This window comes from Merops nubicus, unplaced genomic scaffold (assembly GCF_000691845.1).
Source record: "Merops nubicus isolate BGI_N331 unplaced genomic scaffold, ASM69184v1 scaffold6212, whole genome shotgun sequence".
Lineage (NCBI taxonomy): Eukaryota > Metazoa > Chordata > Aves > Coraciiformes > Meropidae > Merops > Merops nubicus.
In genome coordinates this window covers 1-22196 of record NW_008591445.1, presented here as the reverse complement: position 1 = coordinate 22196, position 22196 = coordinate 1, and the positions used below count along the sequence as shown (strand labels likewise).

The 22196-nt window shown below is 44.3% G+C and overlaps 1 protein-coding gene across 1 annotated transcript in view; it reads left to right on the top strand.

Moving 5' to 3' along the window:
- Positions 1 to 17188, top strand: part of SYBU (syntabulin (syntaxin-interacting)) — a gene marked incomplete at its 5' end in the record, with an annotated part of 40065 nt that extends 22877 nt beyond the window's left edge. The window contains 4 exons of the mRNA XM_008950254.1: positions 10870 to 10972; positions 13380 to 13583; positions 14680 to 14829; positions 16078 to 17188. Of these exons, the coding sequence (XP_008948502.1) occupies positions 10870 to 10972; positions 13380 to 13583; positions 14680 to 14829; positions 16078 to 17188 (1568 nt within the window). The remainder of the gene's footprint in view (positions 1 to 10869; positions 10973 to 13379; positions 13584 to 14679; positions 14830 to 16077) is intronic.
- Between the last annotated feature and the right edge of the window lie 5008 nt (positions 17189 to 22196).

Genomic DNA, 22196 nt, shown 5'->3' with positions numbered 1-22196 from the left:
GGGGCTTTCGCAGGGAGTGCCCGGGCTGCTGGACAGGGTGGTGAGACCTGTGCCAGCCACATAATCGTTTAGCTCCAAATGCCTTTTGATAGAGATGCAGGTCTCCTGGGGCTAGCAAGGATGTGCTCCCAAATCTGGAAAAGACGGCTGTGTGTCTGGCGTAAAAAGGGCACTGGGCTTTAAAGGTCAGAGCTGAGGCAGGTTTGGAAGATGGCAATAGCTGTGATCTTTAGTAAAAAAAGCGTATTTTTGTATGTTCAAGTAGGTGGGTTTTTTTTTCTCTCCTCTGCTAATCCAGAGTGGAATATGAGCCAAAAAAAGAGAAACTGATGCTGTTCACACTGCACACTCCCAAGTGTTTGCTTTAAAATGTGTGTGAGGTCAAGCTATAATACGCTTTGCAATTTGTGTGTTTAGGCAAGGAATTTTCTGCTCCTCCTTGCTGTTTTCTGTGGTTTTCAGCCGGCTTCACCTTCACAGAAGGAAATACTGTGCATATGAAAGAGGCCATTATGAATCTTCCCTTAGGAGATGTTTCTTTCACTCTGCTTTTAAATTACAATCTGTATTATTTATGCCAATGTTTAAAATAGCTTTCTGGTGCTGTGGTTAAAGTATTCTGAACCTACTTCAGCTACATTTTACTATGCACAACCCCTACCAGCCATCAGTTTTTATTTCAAGTCATTTTTCATGAAATAACATGCACCGCAACCAGAAACTTGTGTAGCTGTTACATGCTTTTCTTTACAGTTTTCCAGCTGTATTCCTCCTCTCCATGATAAACAGTGTTGCTAGTATTCATTTTTATCTTGGAATACACAAATTGCACTCCCTTAATCTCCCTTCATAAACAGTGCCCTGTAATGCTGTTATCATTATTGTTGACCATTTTTGTAATTCCTCCAGGTTATTAATGCCTTTTTAATGAGGACCATGGGATTTAAAGTGCTTTCTGAGTAATGTTTACTTAAGAACTGATAGATTATTTCCTTTTCTATTTTCCTTTACATCCCCTACTTTTTTTTGTCTGACTTCTTACTATGTTCAAAGTGGAGCTATGCAAATAATTGATCTGAGGATTTGCTGCCAATTCAAAACATTAAAGAAGACCTTTGTTTCAGGCTGAACAAAGGCAATAGTCAATCTAAAATACTCAGAATGTTTGGGCAGTTTTTAATTTTTTTTTAATGCATTTGTACCCCCTTTTAAAAAAAGAAATAAATTTTTCAGTTTTCAAAATAAAAGCATCATTTCAAACAGAAAGTAGAAATTTCTAGTTTTCTATTTTCTAGCCATATTTAACTTCAACTCATGAATAGTTCTCTAAACTTTGGGGTTTGATGATCAAATTACTATCTAAAAGGTTTTGTTTTCCTCAGAAAGATTGCTTTAAATACTTTTGTAACAGTATTGAGTGGATATGTCTATATATTCCTTGTGTTTATATATCTGTATTTATATGTAAGCATGGAAAGCTAAGGGGTTATCTTTATTTTAGTCCTCTAAATATCACTTATTTGATTTCAGTGGGGTATAAAGACACCAGGTAAGTTGGTCATTACTGCCTAAACAACTAAGCAGGTCTTTGCAGATAGCAGTGGCATTGTGAACATTTGGCCTGTTTAAGCACTGGTATTTTACTTGCTTTTATGTACCTAAATATGTAAATCCTGGTGACAGTATGGTTTAGACACCTTCACTCTGTTTGAGTTTCACTTGGAAGTTATGATTCGGAGCTCAGGAAGAGCCTAGCAGAAGGGAGAAATGCAAATCCAGTCCCTGTTCCAGTAAACAAACCAAAAGTAAAAAGCATCGAATAAACCCCAGCAGCCCAAATAGCAACTACATAGAGGTTGCTCATTTTTTCCCAAAACTCTAGACTGTAGACCTTTATTTTCTCAGGTATGTTGGGTGCAGGGATCAGATAGAGTCTCTTGACAGAGGTGGGAAATTCAGGCCTTTTTGGATTCCCCCATGTAGCAGGGGGGTAATGAAGACATCCAAAATTGTGTGGAGTTACAGAGGAGCTAGAGAGGAGCATGAGAAGCTGAGAGAATGAGAGCCCTGTCTCTTATCCAGTTCTTTCTGGTGGATGCAGTGCTTGTTCCTGGTGTGAGACAGGGAGATGTTGTGTTGCCTCTTCCCAGTTCAAAGCTAAATCTGACCCTGTGAATCCTTTCTTTCCACGCTAAAGCATACAGCAGAAGAGAGCTTTCCTGGGGTCACTTTCCTGTGGACCCTGATGTACTAGGTGTACTGTAAAACACCCACCCAAGTCTTTAGACAGGAGCCAGACATCGAGCTGTTGAGTGCTTTTAAAGCCAGCCTGCTTCTAGGCATGGTCAAAAACAAATTTCACAGAGCTGAGAAACTTTGCTGATTAAGACCACCAGGTGTTTCCCAAGTGAGGTGGCAGATAGGGCGAGCGATAATTCCAAAATTCTCCCCCTGGGAGCTGGGGACATGGCATCCTTTCATGAATCCAGCCTCCAACTACTGCAAGGTGGACATCACTTCCCCAGGGAGCTCGAAGTACAACACTTTTAATGTGACATAACAAAATACTAAACCTACTTTATAATAGTGTATCTTATATATATTGTTACATTAAATGTATTTAAAGGAAATGAAAATTCTGCAGGGTCTGTTTAATATTTCATTAGTTTTATGAGCCTTGTCCTGCTTCTAATGCTGAGGCACTTCATTACAGGTCTCTGTTCCACCCTTCTGAAATTCTGTAAGTAATAGGAAACTGTTGGATTCCAAAATCTGGGCATGCTGTGACTGTTTGCTGGAGTTGGCAGAATACAGTGTGACCACAGACCCTCAAGGATTAATAAGCTGAAAAAGCACAGGCTTCTTAACAATAAGAGTGCTATTGGGGGGGGGGAAAGAACCTTGGCTTTATTACTATACAGAAATACACTTTAGGCAACCAGTCAATATATTGGGTGGGTTTTTTTGCAACTGTTCTTTGCAACAGATGACACTTGAACTCCACTAGTTTTTTTTGTAATCATTTCAATATGTGTTACAGTAAATATTTTATTAGCTTCTGACAAATTTTGCTTTTCATCCCGGGACTGCAGGGTTGTTTAGTCAGTTACCTCCAAGATACGTTTCTCCTTACAGTATTTTTCTCTTGCCTGTTGAAAACATGTCGAGTTGATTTAAAATGTTTTATGTATATTGTAATGAAAACCATATGTCTTATATTAAGGGTGACTGTGCAGAAGCTTTCAGCTGACTCAGGTTCAGCAAGTGATTCCAGGCAGTGGCAGATACACTGAGGAATCGTGCCTGTGCAGTTAATGCCTGTCCCCAGCCAGCACCTCCCCTCCTTGCGCACGGGAACCAGGTTTAGGAGAAGTGTTAAAGGGGCCTCTGAAAGCCCTTTGTTAAACTTCTGCCACCAACGTGACAAGAGGGCTGGGATGTTTTCCCAGTCTGTGATGGAGTTCGCTCCCTTTCTGTGTACTGCTAAGTCATCCCTGCCAAAGATGACATTCTCCAGCTCCTAAAAATACTTCTGACCAGCCTATCCTTTTCCCTTCCAACAGACCAAATACACTGCCATGTACATAAAAAAAATCTCCTGAGGTGACATTACATGCTCATAAAAGATACATTTCCACAGGTGGATTTACGCATACAATTTATAAAATCGTCAAATGCAAGCTGATTATCATGTTATACAGCTACCTCTGGTTTTTAAACCTCCAGTCTCAATGTTTCTAGAGATAGGTTTCTGCTGAGTTGTGTCTTCCTGTCTCTGATTCAAAGAGCCGTTTTGCTTGAACAGGAAGACAAGTTCCACAGACTGTTCCCTTCTGCTCTGTGAACATATGTTCCCGGTGACAAAGGTCAGTTCAGGCTGAAAAGAAAAAATTTATGAGAGCTCTTTTTTAAGGTGTCGTTAGAGCAGCTCAAACTGCATATAGAAGAGCAAAAAATAATTAGGTCAGATTAATTTCTCTATGAAGAATCTCCTTAAGATATATAAAACAGATTAAAAAATCCCCAAACTTGTAATGCTCTTTGTCTGTTCCAGCATCCTCTTGTGGCTGCTTTACAAAACTGTGAATTAAAAACAATTAAGAAAAACACAGACCCAGATCGTTGTGATATGTAGAATATAAATGATGGCTCTGAGCCAATTTCTGTAATTAGTTTGTAGTGATTTTGTTATTAGAAAAGAGCTTGACTGATTGTGGTTTCACACCATACACAAGTCACATTCTGTATTCATTCTGAGATCTGCAATGCTTATTATTTGCATTAATGTCATTCAGATTGCTACCGAAACCATGGCATTCAGATGAGATCAGAAAACTGCTTAATGAGATGAATTTTAATTATTTGATAACAACCCTTCCTCCAAAGTCAGAAGAGGGAGCAAGCAAGATGAGTAAAAATCAAGATAATTAATTTAGATCACACAACCAGCAGTCTGAATTGAAGGGATCATTTGTAAAATCAAGTTTAGGACCAAATACAAGGAAGCAGGATCTGCATTGCTGTTGTTCCCCAAAATCTTCTGTCAGGTATTGAGCCGGAAGTTCCTTCGCCTGGCAGGTTTAAACAAACTGGGGAGAGTCCCAAGCGAAGTTTTCTTCCCATCCCCTCTGACTGCACCTTTGCCAGTGCCCGAGGTGCCCGCTGTGGCTGCGCCGTGAGCCCACTGGGCAGTGTGTCCCGGGCCCGGGCGAGGAGCCAGCGGAGGCAGGCTGCTGCAGGGTGTCCCCCGGGGGGGAGTGATGGCTTCATCCACCAGGCCCTTTGGTGTCCTCAGCAGAGACAGAGCCAGGTGTTGCCGTGCCCTGCTGCTTGACACCGTTCTGGGAGTGCAACTCGCAATTCGGAGTTCGATCACCAAGCTGCATAAAGTAAGGGGATGGCTAGGTACTAAAATCCAAGACTGATAGCAGAGCCTGCCAGGCAGGAATACTGTCATTTATCTAGTGGCCTGCCCAGCTCTAGACTGGTCCTGCTACAGTTGGGAGTGCCCACGGGACACTGTTCATTTTGTTCCTGTTGAGCTGGTCTCATAGGAAAGCATCTTCTCCTAATGGCTTCAACATTAATCCATTCCAGGGAAGAAATTTGGACAATTATCAGAGCTCTGATCATGCCCCACGTGGGGCACCAATAAATATCTCACGTTTCAGAGCCAGGCAGGCCACTGGATGAATGACAGATAACTCTCCACCAAGCCCTCTCCCTTCCCAAAGGGGAGGAGAAAGGGAATAAGGGAGAAAGACTTATGGATTAGAAAAGAAAACTAAAACATCTTCAATGAAAATAATAATAACAAAATGGAATATATACAAATATATATAAAAAAAAATATCAAACCCAATCCCCCAGATGGAAATCACATCACTGTCACCACTGATGCTGTGGAGCAGACACTGGGAAAGTCCCAGACTGGACTCAGCAGCAGGTGGGAACCAGATTCAGGAGCTGGATTCAGGAACTGGATTCAGGAACACATGGATCAGGATCAAAGGCAGAACAGACAGAGTCCTCCTCGGATGCCAGCCATTGAAGAAGAGAGCTTGATCCTGAGTGATCCCTCAGCTTTATTCTGAATATGATGTAGATAGGATGGAATACCTCGTTGGTCAGTTTAGGGTCGCCTGTCCTGTCAGCTTGTCCTTGCAAGTGCTGCCTTTTGCTTTCTGCACCCCTAACACGGCACACAAGATTTAGCAGTGACCTTGATCTGCACACCAAGACTTGGTAGTAACTCTAAACATGGAGCATTATCATTGCTGGAAGCAGACGCTGTCTGCAAAAATATGTCATTAACTTCAGAAAGTGCAGTTAGTTGGAAGAGACTTAGTTGAAAAGTAAAATCTCTGAACAGAATTAGTTCTATTCTAAGTCAAATCAGGACAAACACACCTTCAGCAATCCATAGGAAATGCCAGAGAAGAGTGTCCATCTCACAAATTTAGCCAGCTACTCGTAGTCGTGAGTGTGCCCACAGGAGTGCAGGCAACCGTCATGTTTCATTCCTTTGAAGTGTGGCCAGCACTTGTGCTACCACCCTGCTTTGCATCACAGCTGAGCAGTTGCAGCTCCAGGAGAAGATCAGAGTACAGTGACCTTCTTAGACTGAAGGAGTTAAAATTCACACTTCTGACAAGAGTTCATGAACCGCTGCAGTGGTCTCCCTCAGCTTCCTCCACTGACTCTAGACCTCATGGTAGTGGAGAGTATGGGGCAAAGTAGAGCATGTGGGAGCAGCTTGTGTCACCCAAAGACTAGAGCAGTTCACATGGAGGAGAGTCCTGTGTCCTGTTTCTGGCTCCCAGGATTATATCTGCTTTTACTCAGTTACTGTTTGGTGTGAAATACAACAGCAAGTCCAAGATAAGAGTCTCATGTATAGTAATAGCAAGTCAAATAAGTAGTGTCACAGGCCAGGGACTGGAACCAAACCCCACTGCCAGCTAAGGGCTTGACACTGTGAATTGAGTACAGTTCCCACTAGGAGACTGCCCTTGAAATGGCTCATTTTTAAGCTTGTTATCTGAAGGAAAGCCTGAAATACTAAAGCAAGACTTCATGGATTCTTTGCAGCTTCTTATGTTTGTCAGTGCATGTGAGCAGTGTGGGTTTCTTTCCTAGATTGCCTGTAGTGTACAAAAACAATCTTACAGGACAAAAATGCGTATTAAATAGAAAAGCAGCAGCATTAGTGTTTCCTGGAAATACACTGCTTATCCTGTTAAGTGTTGGAACCAGAGATGTAGCCGTGAGTTAAAGGTTTCAAGATAAATTAAACCAAATCTCCTAAAAATGCAGAAACTTTCAATAGTGGGCCTTTACAATTTAATCTTCTCTACTTTTCTAGCTGCTGCTAATGGCTTTGCTGGGGTTTGTTTGTTTGTTTGTTTGTTTGTTTGTTTTAATGCATCCAGGCCCTATCTTTTCCCCAGGATCTCTAAATAAAGCATGAGAAACAGCATGCCACTTATTCCTCTAGTTGTTGCACTGGTATGGTAGACATATATGCATATTTTGGTCTCTTTGCCATATAACAGGATGCTTTTGAAGGTGAGGAAGCTCAGCAAATTTAAGTGCTTTACCTCTTGAGGACAAGGTGTCTCTGTCAGCACTGTACAGTTTTATTTGAAGTTCTGTTTTCATCCTGTGACTGTATGCAAAACTTAGCATTAAGAGTGAGATGTATATAAAGAAGTCATGGTTAAGAAGTGAGAAGATAGGTAAAATCTATGGTTTAGATACTCTGGCAGCTATGAAACAGTGGTGAAGTTGCAAATAGGAAAGACTTGCACAGAAGGACTGAATTTTAATAAGCTGACATAAGGCATCCTGAACTGTGGGAATCCAGTTCTGCTGCTGTCAATGTTCCTGTCACAGATACTATTTGGACTTTTCCAAGACCCCTGATCTGTGGTCCCTGACCCGTGGTGCAGACGAGTGCTCTGGACTGTGGGAGCATCGCTGTCCCCTGTGCCAGCATGCCTGCCCACACTGCCTGCACTCCTCAGCACCACTCCTCAGCACCAGCTGCAGCACCCAGTCACCAGCTCACAGGCTCCTTCCCCTCCCCTCCGTGTCAGCGGGAGCTAGGTGACCCCCAGGTGCTGTCAGGGGAGCAGGGAGGCTGAAAGGCAGCACAAAGCGGGATGCCCACTGCAGCACGCTCCTACCTGGGTGCCATTGCCCATTGAGCAGTAAAGGGCAGAGGCAGCACTAGATGATGCACAGTTTCCCTCCTGCTTCTCAGACGCCCGTTCCAGGCAAGGAGCAATCCTGGAAAATGTCACAGTATTTTGTTGGCCATCCTTGTGTTGTTCTTCCCATGTGTTCTCTCCTCCCATGCCATGGGTGTGCTGCTTGCTCAGAGCCCACTGCGAGGCGGGGGGAGGGCAGAGCATCAGATGCCATTCACCTGGCACAAGAATTTCCATCAGAGCATATTCCTGAGGTGGCTCGGCTGCCAGCAGGCTGTTGGTGCCATGATACTGGGTGGCTGGAGCATGGAAGAATGTGTTTGAATAAATTTCAAGTGAGATACCACTATATCTGGTGGCTCAATGCATAGCACCTTTTGTAGGAAAGGGTGGGTAGCACAGTCCTGCTAACAGGAAAGTCTCAGGTCATAGCTAAGCAAGAGCTATGGCCAGTTAGGACAAAAGAATATGTTTTTGAGAAATGTCAAACTCTATCCTGGTTAACACTGAATTGGCATTAACTGTTCTGGGGCTTACATATGTGAGCTTTTGCAATCCCATTGTCACAGCGACAAAAATGGTCAACAGGCGTCCTCAGGGAGCTGTCAGCCTGGAGAGTGGCATTAGGAGAGATGAGAGGCTATGTTCAGCTCCTGTCCACATTGCTGCTAGGCAAGGAGTTTCACCTCTTTGTTAAGATATTTGTAAGATAGAATTCTCACTTACCCGGGAGAATATGTTGCAATTGATCTTGCATTAATAGATTCCACGTTGTTTTGCTCAGAGATGTCTACCAAATGGGAGAAAATATTTTTAAAAGTCTCCTAGTAACATTGCTGTTGAGCTGTGCTACACACAAAGCTGGCTTGAACATCACTAACACACTTGGAAACAATACTAGCAGTGACCTCTTTAATTTATAAAACGTTCTTGAAGATCCTATAAATAGCCATATGCCTAATTTTAAGCATAAGTAGTCTCCTGTGCTCAGTGTTAAGCTTGTGTGCAACTGTTATCAGAATTGGGGCCAGACAGGTTGATTTTGCAGCCACAGTTCCTGCTCTCAGATGCAGTTCAGTCTTCCAGAAGGCTCAGCCTTTGAGGTGGCTGCATTTCCAGGCACTGCTGACTTTTATCAGCAGGGCTCAGCAGCCCTCCCCTGAGCTGCACTCCAAGCCAGGCAGGTCAGGGAGAGGTGATTATTAAGCCTTTGCTTCCTTGAAATGCTTTTGATAGCAAGATCTGATTATGATGTGGTCTACGTAAGCAGAGATAAGCCTTGGCTAGGACTCCTGTTCTCTGTGCTGCAGCCAGGACTTGGCTTTGGAAAGCTGTTGGCATCTTACAAGGTCAGGAATGCTTTGGGGGCCCAAACACCAGAGGTATGGATGTGTTTACCTGCTCGAGTCTTGTTTGGAGAAGTAGGTTTGGGAGTAGTGTGGTACCAAGACAGTACTTGGAGCGTGCTGCAGTCTGGTAGATGGGAATGTTTTGTTTATCAGGAAAATACTGTTGCAGCTTTGAATGAACATCAGGTCCCACGATCATTTTGCTTCCCCAAGGAGAGGGTCACTGACATCTACATCTGTAGTCATGATTTAAATACTCTGTGAAACAACGTGGCTTTGCTGCTCTTCTTCCCTCCCCTTGCAAACTTGGATCTGGTTCTGCTCTGGCTACGGCTGTGATGTCTTGGGTCTGATTATCAAGGGTGTTGGACTGGGCATGGAGTTGGTTAGAGGTGATAAAGCTGGGTCCCTGGGGTACCCTTTTGAAGAGCTAAGCTTTATGTTTGAACACTTTGAAATAGAGCTGACCTATATTTTGGGCTGGACTGAACCAGTGGCACAGAAACAGGTCTCAGACCTGGAGAGGCTGGGAAAGAATTGGCTTAAATCTAAACATGTCTGATCCTAAGACTGATTGCTAAGAGTTGCTGTACATTAAGGATAGTTGCTGGATGTCTCATCCTCTTTAAGTCTGTGAGGACACACTCCAGGAAGGTCTTTTCCCAGTTTCATGGGGTATTAAGACACACCCATCACCATCAGCTCTGCAGAGGATTGATGACAGATTGTGCACTCAAAGGTTTATGGGCCATGGTGGGGATGATGAGCTGCATCTCCCCCTCGTGGAAAAGACAGCAAAAATGGGATATGTGGCAAGTCTGCAGCCACTGCCCCAGGTTGTCTGTGCGTGGATGGCAGGCAAAAATTCTCAGATAAGAGATGTTCCCCCTGACTGGCCGCTTAAAAGATGTTGGGAAGTTATTTCCATGCCCTCAGATAAAGTCACCATCCATTATTGTGTCTTTGCAGCATGAGACCTGGATATGACCTGGGACATTTTTTGTTTGAGTGAGACTGAAAAAAAATCCTAATTTTAGGATTTTTTTTTCCAGATTATAAAACGTTCTTAGTACATCTATCTATTACTGACCTTAGCAAAATTAGAGCAGTTTTTCTTACGTATGTCAGAGACTGGGAAATAAAAGCTATGGTCTATAGGAAGTCAGTAGTCAGATAGAAGGCTTGGCACCCGAGAGGCACTTGAGAGCCACACATGATTATTGGATTACTTTAAGGCTATTAGAACTGCCTTACTATACTTCTGTGACAAATTAAAACCTCCATATGCATGCACATATATATGCATATACCCTGTTAGCCTACACACATCTACACATGCATGTTTATATCATCTCAGAAACAAAAACAGAAGCAACTTTCCTCCTAGCAAGTAGTATTTTTGTATGGTTTAAAGCAAGAGAAATCTTCAGTTACAGTTTTGTGCTCCTAATCACTGTGCTTCCAAAGCAGCCACGTGAGCAGCCTCATTCATGTACTGATGGCTATGAGGAAGCAAACAGGTTGTCACAACAAATGCTCCTTGCCGAGTCCCAAAATGGCTTCTGTAGCATGTGGGTTTTGTGTCCAAATGTTTTTTTCTGCTCTTGCTGAAGCACCAGTTCTGAAGAAATGTTGAAAATCTGGAACAAATCCAGCACTTGTCCTCAGGGATGGTTGACAGTCCATACAACTTCTGAAATTCACACAGGACAGACAAAGGAAGGATGCTTGTGATTCACTGTTGTTTTGAAAACAGTCTTTGGGTTATAATTTCCATAATGTTTTCACTCTTCCCTTTTCTCTTCCAGGGAGCGAAGCTGATTTTAGCTCTTCAAGCAGCACGGGCAGTATTTCAGCGCCTGAAGTCCATATGTCAGCTCCTGGAAGCAAAAGATCATCTTTTTCTCGCAAGTAAGCAATTTTTTTTCTGAATATTGCAAGTGTTACTAATGCAAAGATAGACTACTGTGTAAAGTCTTGCAGTTAATGCATACAATAGCAGTACTGTGAGTTTTATAACATATTGGGTAACACTGTGCTGTTGGGCAGCACTTACACTGTGCTTACACTGAGAACTATGGTATGAGAAAGGGAAAAAAAAAGTTGTATTTGGAGCACAAAATTGTCAATATGTCAGATTACTTGACTGGCATTTTTTTTGTTCTTATTCATAACAAGCATGTGGGATACAATCAGGTGAGGCAGAAGAGGCATTGGCTGGCGTGGAGGATGAAGCAAATGGTTGTATATTAGTTAGCAGTACTTCTAAGCAGTTATCCTTAACCTTTTGGTCTTACCACTTTGTTTTTTCTCTGTAATAAGTTGTCAGCTCAGCATATACCTTTCCAAATCATGACCTTATTTTTTTGCAAAAAGCAGACAATATTGCCTTTGATGCTTTTTTCTTAAACACCCATGCTCAACTATAACTAAAACTATATGCAAATAAAAAAAAAAAAAATCATAGTCATCCAGCTAAATGAGTCTTTCATGGAAGATTTCTCTAAGATCTATCCCTACCACGTGTGAAGTGCAGACTGGGGCGGCTGGCGAGTACGAGGGCACTGGGAAGGAGCAGCGCGTGTGGCGTCTGCCCACGCCATCCCTGCTGGTTACGGTTTTTGCAGTGGTGGAAAGAGTTCAGATTGACAGACTGGTTTCCTGCCCTGTGTGGAAGAGCTGTCAGGCAGGCTGGGAGGACACCCGTGTGCCTGAGTCACACACGTCTCCAAGGTCACCGCGTGGCCCGTGCACAGAGATCGACAGAGCGACGCTTAATGAGCGGTTTCCTATTTGTATCGTGAGACAGTTAGAAAAATAAACATTACTTAAGTTCTCTAGATTAAATCTAACAAGCAAAGTTACTGGCTATGGGAAGAAAAACGGTACTAAGTATAATATGAAGCCCACTTTAAATAACATTATGTGTCATTTCGTATATTACTGTTCAATTAAATATAACTTAAATTTAGAGCACGCTGACAATTTAACACTTAATCGGTCAGACGTCTTCTGCAATAAGGCTTCTTCAAATGCACTGCTGTGTTATGCACAGTACGTGTAAGTTCTGCCTCACAGTTGAGGCAGAAACACCTCACACTTGATACTGTGCTACACAAAGTGGAAGGAGGTGTCTCCTTTGCAGTGTGCTCTTTTTCAACTGTTTGACTTAACTCACTGTGAAAAGTATCAGCGTTGTCACAAACCACAGTCCTATACTTCATTGTAAAATAATTATAAAATCATCCAAACCGCAGCAGTGTGATGAAGGTTTGCAGCAGTCACTCAACCATCTGTTCCTTATAAACTGTTCCATTTTCAGAGAAGGGAGGAAACCAAGTCAGACAATTTTAAGAAGAGCTTTTGCTTCATAATTCTGTGGTATTCAAATTTTTATATCCAAGCCTTCTCTTTTGTTGGCTGCATTTGCCTTTTTCCATATTTGTTTGAAACCTGACCTTTCATTACAGTTTAGAAGAACAACTTCTATGGGAGGACAAAGGTAGCAGCGTAGTAGTGCAGGATGGCAAACCAAGGGAGCAAGCGAGGAGCGCACCCCAGGCAGCTGTCTTCAGAGTGTCCTAGCCCTTTGGCAGCTCTTGGGCAGAGTAGATACCAACTGCTTTCATGCACACACAGTGGACAGACAGATTATTTAATAAAGAGTGGGAAAAGAAAGGTGGACACGTATGAGGGAAACTGGAAGGAAGGAAGAAATGGCCATGCTCTCCTTTGTTGGAGTTAACACTATTTCAGCCTGCTCTCAGTGAGGTTCAAACCCCATCTAAGTGAGTGAATAGCTGACAGTAACAGCTCAAGCACCCAGTATGCCAAAGGCAGAAAAGAACGGTGGCTCACAAAATCTGTTTTCTCTGCACGCTGTGATTCCTTCGGCTGCTTGCTGAGGAGCATGAAAGCAGTCTTACAGCAAACCTCCAGGGCTGGGCATCTTTCCACAGGCCTGGCTGGGGAAAGCTGAAATGTGGTTCTTTTGGCACCAGTCCAGGCTACAGGCCACTTATTATTTAATGGAGTCAGAGGTTCAGGGAACATGGGTGATCACTGGGAACCATGCTACCCACAGAGAAATGTGAAAATGGTCAAGGTTTCCCTAGATCATGTAATTCAGACTGAAAGCCCTACAGCCAGTGGAAGAACATGCAGAGGCTCATGATTTCAGGACTTTATTTCTCCCCAGCCACTCACAGTTACCTGTCTGGGTTAGTGTTTAGACAACTTTGTGTGTAGAATAAGACACATAATGAGTTCTATGATGAGGATAATCCAATATGCGTTAACCATTTTGGTTCCCCTCCAGTCGTAGCTCTTATAGTCGGAATAATGGATCCTCATCCTACAAGTCTGGAGCCAGCCCACCTGTTTCCCGTGAAAAGGACCCTTTGTCAACACTGTGCAAAAACCAGCTGAGTCCTGCTAACATCCATCAGAGTTACAGGGCTTCTTCAGCCAGCAGCAGCAACTCCGGCTCATACAAAGGAAGCGACAGCAGCCCTGTCATGAGGCAAGTCCTTATTTCAGCACCGGAGGTGTTCAGAACTACGTTGGATGGGGCTTCGAGCAGCTTGGTCTAGTGAAAGGTGTCCCTGCCCATGGCAATGGGGTTGGAACTAGGTGATCTTTAAGGTCCCTTCCAACTCAAACCATTCCATGGTTCGGCGTCCCGATGTTCAGCGCACTGACTTACCTTCTCTGCACTGTTACATGGGACCAGCTGTCTGAGTTGCTGAGCAGGTCACCTTGCTCCTCAGCATAGATATGACTCCTCATATTGGTCGGTCAACAGGGTGCTCCATCTCTTGTAAAAACTCTATTGTTTCAGCACTGTAAAATTCAAGGTTACTTTTAGTCAAAGCCTTTTGTAGTTGGTTTTCACTCCAAGTCAGTCTCTTTCTTGTAATTTCATACCATCAGTTCTCATGGGGATTTACTGGTTCTTTCATGTAAGAGTCCTTTCACTTTGGAAAGAGCTGAGTGGCGTAGTATAGAAAACATTATACACTGGGGTGAAAATTCATGCTACCTAGGCACCTCCCTGTGCAGCTGCTGTACAGGGAAGAGAAGAGAGGCCTGCCAGAGCATGCGACATATTGCAGAGAAGAAATTGCCACCAGGCTGCTGCTCTTAGGCAGCTCAACAGCCAAGCATGTCAGATACACACCAAAAGCTAGACAGGATCAGTTTCAGTTTCAGCCTGCTCAGCTCCATAACTCACAGGTGGAGCTGAGCTCTGCCCTGAAGCCACCTTACCTGCCGTGCCTACAGCCAGGTGACTTTGCTAGCAGCCCAGCTGCCTGCTCTTGGGCACACCACCCATTTTAGGTCAGGGGATGGGTAGGTGTTTTGAAGTTAAGCATCTCATTTGACATAATGGCACTGAAACCAAGTATAGTAAACGGCAGATTTTGAACTATAGCCACAAATAGCTGTTTCCTCCAGTACTTTGATTTGCCAAAGATGGTCACTTGTGCAGATGCTGAGGGGCCACAAATGAGTCAAGTGTAGACTCAGCTTTTATAAAATGGGATGTTCTTTTTGCCAGGACTTAAGAACTATAGAACTTATGTTATGTGATTTTTTTTTTTTTTTTTTCTTTTCAGGCGATCAGGGAGACAAAATTCTTGTGGTGACAATCACGGTGTTAAGCCACAAAATCCAGAGCAATATTTGACTCCTCTGCAGCAGAAAGAAGTTACAGTACGGCATTTGAAAACAAAGCTGAAGGAATCTGAGAGCAAACTTAAAGAAAGGTATATTTCACTCCAGAAATCAGAGTTAGAAAGATTTATTCAGCAGCACTTAAGGGTGGGAATCATCAATGTTTTTACTCATTTTTTGACCATGTAAATTGTTCAATAAGAAATTTCAAATATGATCAGTCTGATTAAGTTGTTTTCAGGTATTTGAGGTTTCATAGCATGCTCAGTGGATAAGTACCATGCAGTTCAGTTAGGAATATGGCTGTCATCTTTCCCTTTTTTGAAAGTTCCAAATAGAATATTTTTAAAGCATTTTTTTTTTCCTATCTGATTTAGTAATGAGACCTTTTATACATAAAACAGTTTCTACCTGCCAGCATGTATGACCTCAGTCTCCTGTTCTACCTCACTCAGTGAAATATGACTATAGATGTCCCCCTTCTCCCCTAATGAAAGAAAAACTCTCACACAAACCAGTGTACCCGCTTGTGGTTTTGTCACTTAAATACTGTATCTTTCACAGCATTCTATCTTTCACATGCCCTTTGTATGGACATTGGGGAAAAAAGTGACAACATACATTACACAGCAACAGAGGTTGTTTCTTTTATTAAAACCACGCTCTGACAGTTGGCTCTCCAGCACATACAACCCAAGCAGGCACAAAGGGATGTCTGAATGGAGCTCCAAGGCAGAGTCCCAGAGCCCCTGTGGTCCAGCTCAGGTTAGCCCCACCTCTGCATCTGCAAGGGGTGGATCTCTCACACTGGCACACTCTTTACACCTGCTTGAAAGCCAAGGCAGCTGCCTCTGGCTCCACACCGGGCAAAGCAAGCCGAGTGCCATCAACCCTGAGCTGTCTTACTGTCTAAGGCCAGTGTTGGCTTTGGTTGTTCGTGATGAGCTGCTGGCAGGCAGAGGGGATGGGTCCAGGCAGCAGTTTCTCATTCCCTCCAGGGTGAGACAATAGATGAGCCGTTAAGCGCTGTCCTGGTTGGACCCAACCTAGAGGTCACTTGTGCTTCAAATTGTCTGGGATCATGGCATAGCCCTCAAGGCGGCCACCTTGAGCTGCGTGGTGAGGTCAGTGACTCCAGTTAGCAACCAGCTGGCATGTCTTGGCAGCTGGCTGACATCTCTGCCAGCGCTCCCAGAGGTGACAGCAAATAGTGCATGGAGGAATTTGCTTCCTCCTTGGAGCATCTTTGCAGCTTAGCTATTGCCATGTAATGGAGCCTCATATTGACTCTTTAACTGACCAGCCAGCAGAAGTGTGACAACATTTTTATTTTGCTCCAGGGAAACCGAAATAGAAGAGCTCAAAGCTCAGCTGGTACGTATGAGGGAAGACTGGATCGAAGAAGAGTGTAATCGTGTGGAAGCAGAGCTGGCCTTAAAGGAAGCAAGGAGTGAAATTAAACAACTCAAGCAGGTTATTGAAACCATGAAGAACAGCTTGGCTGAAAAAGACAAAAAAATTGAGAAATACTTCATAGACATAAACATTCAGAACAAGAAACTGGAATCTTTGCTGCAGAGCATGGAGATGGCACAGGACAGCTCTGTGAGCGATGAGCAGTGCCTGGAGAACACCTGTGACTCAGAAGGGAAGCTGCTGGAGCTCTGTCCCACACTGCTAGACAGCCTCATCACACAGGACCAGGCTCTGGAGGAGGTGGCAGATAGCGGGCTCCTTCCTAATGAGGACGGAACTGCTGGGACTGATTCATCTGAAGAGAGTTTGACTGCGACAGCCTCGGAGTTGAGTGAGCCAGCTGCCTCCAGTTCTGCTGTGAATAAAGGGGTGCTTGAAAATGTTGTGGATGAAGAACCGACTTATTCCCAGGAGGAGGAGAAAACCAGCAATGTAATGGTGGAACAGGCCGTCCAGACTGATGTTGTGCCATATAGCCTAGATTTGAAGCAGCTGATTCAAAGCATCTTCAGAGCTCAAGATACCCATCCTCCAAGCCCATGTTCTTCAGTGAAGGAATTGGGGGAATTTTCCTTTGAAAGCTTCAGTGAATCTGGTGTTGTAGTGGACTTAACTCCAAGTGATCCAAACTCTGCAATCCTTTTGTCTCCTATGGAGTCTCCGTGCAGGAAGGAGGAGTACAGTGTTAGTGAGAACCGTTTCATGCAAGAACTTGATTTTACAGAACCTCATAATGATGAAGCCTTTGAGTATATCAATACTTGCTCTCAGACAGGAATAAAGAGGAGATACTGGAGCAGCAGTCTCTTCAAAGATGTTCTGGCTGTAGCAGCCCCTGTTATACCAACTGTCATGTGGGCTTTCAGCACTCAGAGAGGAATGAATCCCATTTACAATATCGGCACATTGCTGCGTGGCTGCTGCCTGGTGGCCCTGGGGTCCTTGCGCCGTACACCCTTCAACATCAAAACCTGAAGTCTGCTCTGTCCCTGGGCACCAGCTGGCTGGGGCAGAGAGAAAGAGGGATGCAATAGATCACTGAAAGTTATTGTATATTCTGGCAGAGTCCATCATTTTTGCTTTTGACCATTTGATTTGCACTACAAATTGGTTCAGAAACATGTTCCTTGTTTCGAAATAAGAAAGCTGAACCCTGTAGTTTCACAAGATGTTTTTAACTGGTATTTTTAACTATACTGCTGCCTACAGAGGTAGCCCTCCTGCTCCACTGTGTTCCTCCCCTGTGCTGGTGTCTTTCTAGTGCCAGCACCTCTGCACACTGAACACAACCAGGGAAATCAAGGACGATTACAGCCAGTGCTCTTGCGTGTTTCGCTGCTGAGTTAGCATTAAGCTCAGTCACTTTTCCTGGCGGGTTCACTGAGCAAACGTGCAAGCACAATGCACTGGCTCAAGGGCAGCACAAGGTGCCTATGGGAACAAATGGCCGGAGCACAGTGGGTGTTGCTTTAGGCAGCACAAACTTAAAACATTTGTGAAACTGCAGTGTTAGGTGAGTGACATGGAGACTCGTTCCCCTCAGCCTATCACACACGTGCTGCAGAAAGCATGCAGGCGCTTTCCATTTGTTGTCCGAGGTGTCAATTCAATTTAGAGGTAAAACTCATGTTCCCCAGGCAGCTTCCAGCACATCATTCGTGCCTGTCTCGTGTAGTGCTCTTCTCAGTTGTGCAATTGCTCGAGCATTTCACTGTTCTTGTGCTTAAACGGGGACTATAACCAAAAATGTACATTGTTGGGGGTCTTGAAACCAGTTACAATGATAAGTATAGGCGTGGATACACTTTGAGTCTTAATGTTGTTCTAAAGTCTTACTGTATAGGAACCTGATAGTCTTTTGAGCCCTTTGAAATACTATGTATAAATATGTTGTGTTTTAACTTATTGTTTATTTAATTGCTTTATTGTAAATTACTTTTATTAGCACAAGTAAAGCATGTTAGAAATGTCAAACATCTGTGAGTGTTTTATTGTAGCCAAGCTATAAAAAATACCCTGAGCTGTTTGGAACAGGCCAAGCAGGACTGTGTCAGGGCATAAGGAACCATCAGGACGTGGAGAACAGAGTTAGTAAGAAAACCTAAGTACAGCTCCAAGCATAAGCACCCAGCCAGAGAAGGTGGCTCCAGGGGGTCTGTGGACATGGGCCACTCGCTCTGCTGCACCCAGGCTGCACTAACAAATGCAGGTGACCTGATCTTTAACCCAATGCACTCCTCTGGAAACTTGTAACTTCTCATTGCTGCACTCCCAGAAGACTACCACCAGTCTTCCTGGCACTTAAGAGGTCCAGAAGGCTTTGTTTAACCTGGCTGAAAGTCATGCAGTCTCGGTGTGGACACTGAGATGCAGCTGTGACTATCAAACCCTGAATTCTCCACATCCAAAACTTGAGATCTGTGTATAGACCAGAGGAAGGCAAAACTACCCAACAGATGAAACAGTAGGGCTTGTTTGGCTCCACCCAATCTTTCAATACCACATCTGGCCATTAAAAAGTCGTTGGCATCTTGTTTTCCCCTTCAGCAAAGCAAGTATAGTATTTCCCTGTGCAACCCAGACAGAATAGGTCTAGTGAAGCCTGGCAGAGCTTCATTCAAAAGCATTGCTCTGCTGCTTTTGGGGAGTTACTAGAAAGCCACAAGAGAGGAGGAATAATTGGCCAGTAGCCAGGGAACACTTGGAACACTGAAGATAGTGAAACACACTGATGGTTACCAGAGGCCACCTGAGGACCTTTCACATCCCTGTGATGCCTGGGTTCTGAATTGTTTGTATGTAGAACAAAGATTCAAGAGGGTTCATTAAACATTATATTAGGAAGAGAAATCTAACAGACAATTTGATCTAACAGTCCCCAAGAGTTCACAAGGATGCCCATGACAGCATCTTGCTTTCTTTGCTGGCAGCTTCCTCTTCCATGCTATCCTGCCTTCCTGAATTTCAACTAGTTTGTGTGGCAAGGTTTTGGTAGCTGTGGATGGTCTACAGGGGTGGTTCATGTGAGAGGCTGCTAGAAGCTTTCCTGGCTCCAGGGAGGACCTAACTCTGGCCAAGGCTGAGCCAGTCAGCAATGGTGGTAACACCTCTGTAATAACATGTTTAACAAGTATAAAAAAACTGCTGGAAAACCAGCAGTGGAGAGAGGAGTGGGATGTGAGAGGTCAGTGAAGAGGGTGGGGGAGGAGGCACACCACACACTGCAGCAGAGATTCCCTTGCCTGGTCATGTGAAGACCATGGTGAGGTGGGTTGTCCCCTTGCAGCCCAAAGACGTTAACTGTGGACCAGATACCCACCTGCAACCTATGGGGGACCCCATGGTGGAAGCAGGTGAAAGCACCCGGAGGCTGTGACCTCATGGGAGGCCCATGCAGTAGCAGGCTCCTGGCAGGAGCTGTAGACCCATGGTGAGAGGAGCCCATGCTGGAGCAGGTTTGCTGTCAGGACTTGTGACCCTGTGGGGGACCCACACTAGAGCAGTCTGTTCCTGAAGGACTATACCCCATGGAAGGGACCTGTGCTGGAGCAGTTAGTGAAGAGATACAGTTCTGTGAGAAGGACTCGCATTGGAGAAGTTCATGGAGGACTGTCTTCTGTGGGAGGGAGCAGGGGAAAAGTGTGAGGAGCCTTATTCCTACTTCAGAAGTATGTCTGCTCCAGACCAAGAGAGAACCTTTCCTACCCCCTACTGCAAGGATATAGACAGCTCAAGGAGCCCTTTGTAAAAAGAGGCCTAAGTTCCATGATAAATGCTTCGGTTCCAGACTCTGGGGACTGGCCTTTGTTCCCTGATCCACAGGTCACATGTCAGTTGTTGCTACCAAACATATAATCTTAATTTGTTTGTTTTAGTCTTAGTCATGTCTCACCTGGATCCCACTGACGCTGTGTGGAGTAGCTAGGGGAGGACCATCAGCTTCCAAAGAGTTCAATAAAAACTCATATCCTTTATTTCCAAATTTAGGAAATGCTCATACCCACACCCATAGCACACTGGAAAGTCCTGTCTCAAAGCATGAAAGTGGAGAGGGCAAGCAGCTCATAGGTTAAGGGTAAAACAGCAGATGTCTGCTTGAATTCAGGCTTATAGCACAGGAACCAAGTCACCTCCTTCCTTGGCTGAAGCAATGCCTGTTTGTGATCCCATGATGCAATTTTTCTTTCTAACCCAGGAGTAAAAAAAAAAAGCCTTTCTTTAATATTCACCTGAAAAGGTACCTGACATCCCTCATAGCTGCTGAAAACACTGAGGCTCAGGCACTGCCCACCTCTCCACCAGAGATTCACCTGCGCCTTTCCTTATGTCCACCCTCTTACACAGCTATTTGTCACTTCTAATTACTTCCTCATTTCTCCTTCCTTTCATCCCAAATTTCTCCTAAATCCCAAACTCTAAAAACATACTAAAATGAAAGTATTGTTTTATGTATGTCTCATTCTTCTACTGACTGCTTGCATGACATAAAATATTAAAAGGCAGACCAGCAGCCAAACTCCTCTCTCCACTCCCATGTCATGCACCAGAGATCCAGAGTGCCAGACAACCAGAGGGAGGAACAAGCCAATGCACTCACTAACTGCAAAAGATGTGAAGAAGGGAGCAAGATGGCCAAGGAACCAGCCATGGGAGAAGGAAGGACCCAGGCAGTCAGTCCAATTATGTAGAAGTTTCCTAGATAGAAATTCATTACCTTTTTCTGCCATCCTGGAAACTCCACTTGCTGTGAAGAGTCAGGGAGCCCTTCCAATAGCCAGAACCCTCACACAGCACATACACTTTGCAAACAAACTTCCCAACCCCACTGCAATCAGAGTCAGCTCTTATAGAGGTGGCTTCTTGCCCCACCTCCAAGTTAATGTGGAAGGTGGGGGAACCTGGTGGTGATCTCCTAATCAGTTCCCACCCAAGGCTGGCCAGACCCTGGGCAAAAAGCAGTCAGGAGGGTCTTTCTTGCCTGGCTGTGGACATCATCCCTATGCCAACCCTCATTCAGGGCTGAGGGTTTAACCCCAACACTGCACTTATATGAAAAGAAGTGAGCATTTTGCTTCAAAACCCTTTAGACAAATGAACAGAGGACATTGCAAACATGAACAACTGTAGCACAGCAAGGTAAGGGTGATTTTTCAGTCATCCTGGCAGGTCAATCCTCCACCGTCAAGAACAAAAGTTAAGGCAATCAAGTCTAGCTTTGAGTGAAGAAAAAAACCCCAAACAAACAGGCCAAGTATGAGAGGGAAAAGTAGGGACCTATGGCAGCAGGAGGAAAAGAAAACAAGCATACACAGTGGGCGTACAAGACCCGTCAAAGAACTCAAACCAATGGGAAAGATAACTAAGCAGCAGCTATACAAAAGATTTAGCAGAAGCAACTGCAGTTTCTAAAATTAATGGCTTATTTTTGCAGACAGTGTCTGCTTCTAGCAGTGATAATGCCTGATGTTTAGAGTTATGGCCTGGGACTGGTGTGCCAAAAGGCTCTTGCTTACACTTGACCGTATAGAAACCAAGCTCACAGCTAAACCTTGTGTACCACGCTGGGGGTGCAGAAAGTAAAAGGTTGCACTTTGGGGAGGAGTGGACAGGACAGGTGAGCCTAAACTGACCAATGAGTTATTCCACCCTATTCCATGCTCCACAGCATCAATGCTGACACTGATACAATTCCCATCAGGGGGTTGGGATTGCTATTGCTTTTGCATATATTCCATTTTATTATTACCATTTTCATTAAAGATGTTCTAGTTTTCTTTTCCAACCCCTAAGCACCTTTCCCTAATTCCCTTTCTCTTCCCTTTGGGAAGGGAGAGGGGCTAACAGAGAGCATCCATCATGGCTCTAGAGGCCAATCCAGCCCTAACTCTGACATGCAGGAAGGAGGAAAGATCCAGCAGAAGGAAAAGATGGGAGCACGAGCAGCGCCCGGGCGTCCGACGTGCGAGGTGCCGCCCGCGAGAGC